General features: G+C 31.5%; 1 protein-coding gene across 1 annotated transcript; it reads left to right on the top strand.

Moving 5' to 3' along the window:
* Positions 1 to 788: 788 nt before the first annotated feature.
* Positions 789 to 1,897, top strand: LOC117103160 (nudC domain-containing protein 3-like; the record flags this gene model as incomplete). The annotated part of the gene is given in 1 exon segment (XM_033243667.1): positions 789 to 1,897. A coding segment is annotated over 1 exon segment (99 nt), but the record flags the coding sequence as incomplete, so codon positions are not given.
* Positions 1,898 to 1,958: the final 61 nt, after the last annotated feature.

Raw genomic sequence — 1,958 nt, 5'->3', positions numbered from 1 at the left:
AAATTTAGTTATTATGGTACAAAGATAAATAATATTGTTTTATTTTTTATCTAAATAATAATAACGAAATTATTGCTTTAATATTAATATCTAAACTGTTCCATAAATTTGGACCACAAACACAAAAATAAAAACTGACTGAGTCAAACATAAAGAACATAAACATTGCTAATGTGCCTATTTAGATCATATATATTTACAGTTTGAAGTTGCTTGAATAAAGGTTCAGAAAGAGTACAAAAATACGATAATAATAATTCTAGCAGCACGGTTTTTGATCATTTATGTAGTTTAATTAAATTTCAATGGATAATCACATGGCCAAAATGATGTGAAAAAATATACTTTAATCAATATGATACAAATTAAATTTATATTTTTTGGACATATAATTATGGTGACTGGTCCACTTCAAATTCTCCTCAATAACAACACGAAGAAATAAGGTTTCTGATTTAAGTTAAATAACATGTTGTGTTGGGTCTATAAAAGCTGGTTTTTCATTAGTGAATATATTCATAAGACATACCGCTTGGCTTAAACTACTTTGCAAGTGGTGAGACACTGAAATAAAGGCAATGCTTACCTCAGCTCCACCATGGTTGGACCTAAGTTAGAAATGTTATGGCAACTTTTGGCAATTTTAATGCCATATCCTATTTACCCCTATTTTTTTTAAGATTTAAAGTGCTCCAACCTAAATTTAAAAAAAATTAAATCTGCCTCTGATAATTTCTATTAATTATCTTAAACATTACATTTAAATATTGTTGATATTTTTTTTACAGAAAGCGCATGAAGTGCTGAAGAAAGCTTGGGATGTTGAGGGGTCTCCTTTCAAAGGTCAAGAATATGACCCTTCTGTCCTCAACATCGCAACAAGCTAACATAGCAAGAGACTGTTTGATCGCAGTCATCAGGATAGTGCAATAATGAGTGTCATTGAAAGATAGTTTTAACACTAATAAGTAAGAAGTGAGCTATACTATGGAAGGAAGCAACAGTCAGCTTGGAGTGAGTATATTATACGTGACTTGAACTCTGTTAACTTAATTCAGCCAGAAGAGATCAACAAGCTTCAACAATTCGTCGCTAGCTGTGAAGATGGAAATACCTGGGTAACTTTTCTGGGTTGAGCAATTTTTAGCCAGGCTTGTATCAACCCCATCTAGTTCAGACTACCAATTCATCAACCAGCCTTGACGCTTTAGTCAGACCATACCCTCAAGTTACGCAAGCTACATAGGCAGAAACTATTAATTATTTAATGAAGGACGAAAATAAAGCAACTAACTATTTACCATGGTTACTAACTCTCGTAATTATTGGAACTTGGACCGTATCCTCAAGTTACGCAAGCTACATAGGCAGAAACTATTAATTAGTTAATGAATGGCGAAGTTAAAGCAACTAACTATTTTCCATGGTCACTACCGTAATTCTCGTATTATTGGAACTTATACTTTAAAATTGTATATTCTTGTTGAGCTAAAAATATTGAATAATTTCTGAATTCTTAAAGCTACAGGCTCCGGAGGAAAATTTAGTTTTGATACGTTGTAGATCTGATTTTTCTAAGACACTAAAAGCATATTTGATGAAAAACTTAGAAGCGGTTAATGATATACTGATTTTTTAATATTTAGGAACTGGGGGAAAAGTTGGAAAAAAGGAGGTTCTGAGTTTTTTTCCCTCGCCCTGATAATATGGATAAATAAATTATTGCTACTTTTACCTTTTTTCTGAGGTACATTAAGCTATTTAATTAAAACATTGGCACTGCTTTTTTGTTATGTTAATTCTCAAAATCTTAGTAGTAATCTTGTAGTCTTTGTCAATTGACAAAGACTAGTAGCCGAAATATTCGCCAAATAAATTTTAGTGTTTCTAAAGTCAACATCTTACGTATTTGAGTTTCATTACTGTTACGCTATATTATATTCCACATATGTTTCGAA

This window comes from Anneissia japonica, unplaced genomic scaffold, assembly GCF_011630105.1.
Source record: "Anneissia japonica isolate Jap-2015-1 unplaced genomic scaffold, ASM1163010v1 scaffold36506_len1958_cov97, whole genome shotgun sequence".
NCBI classification, from domain to species: Eukaryota; Metazoa; Echinodermata; class Crinoidea; order Comatulida; family Comatulidae; genus Anneissia; species Anneissia japonica.
The sequence above is the reverse complement of the archived record's forward strand: the minus strand, read 5'-3'. Positions and strand labels throughout refer to the sequence as shown.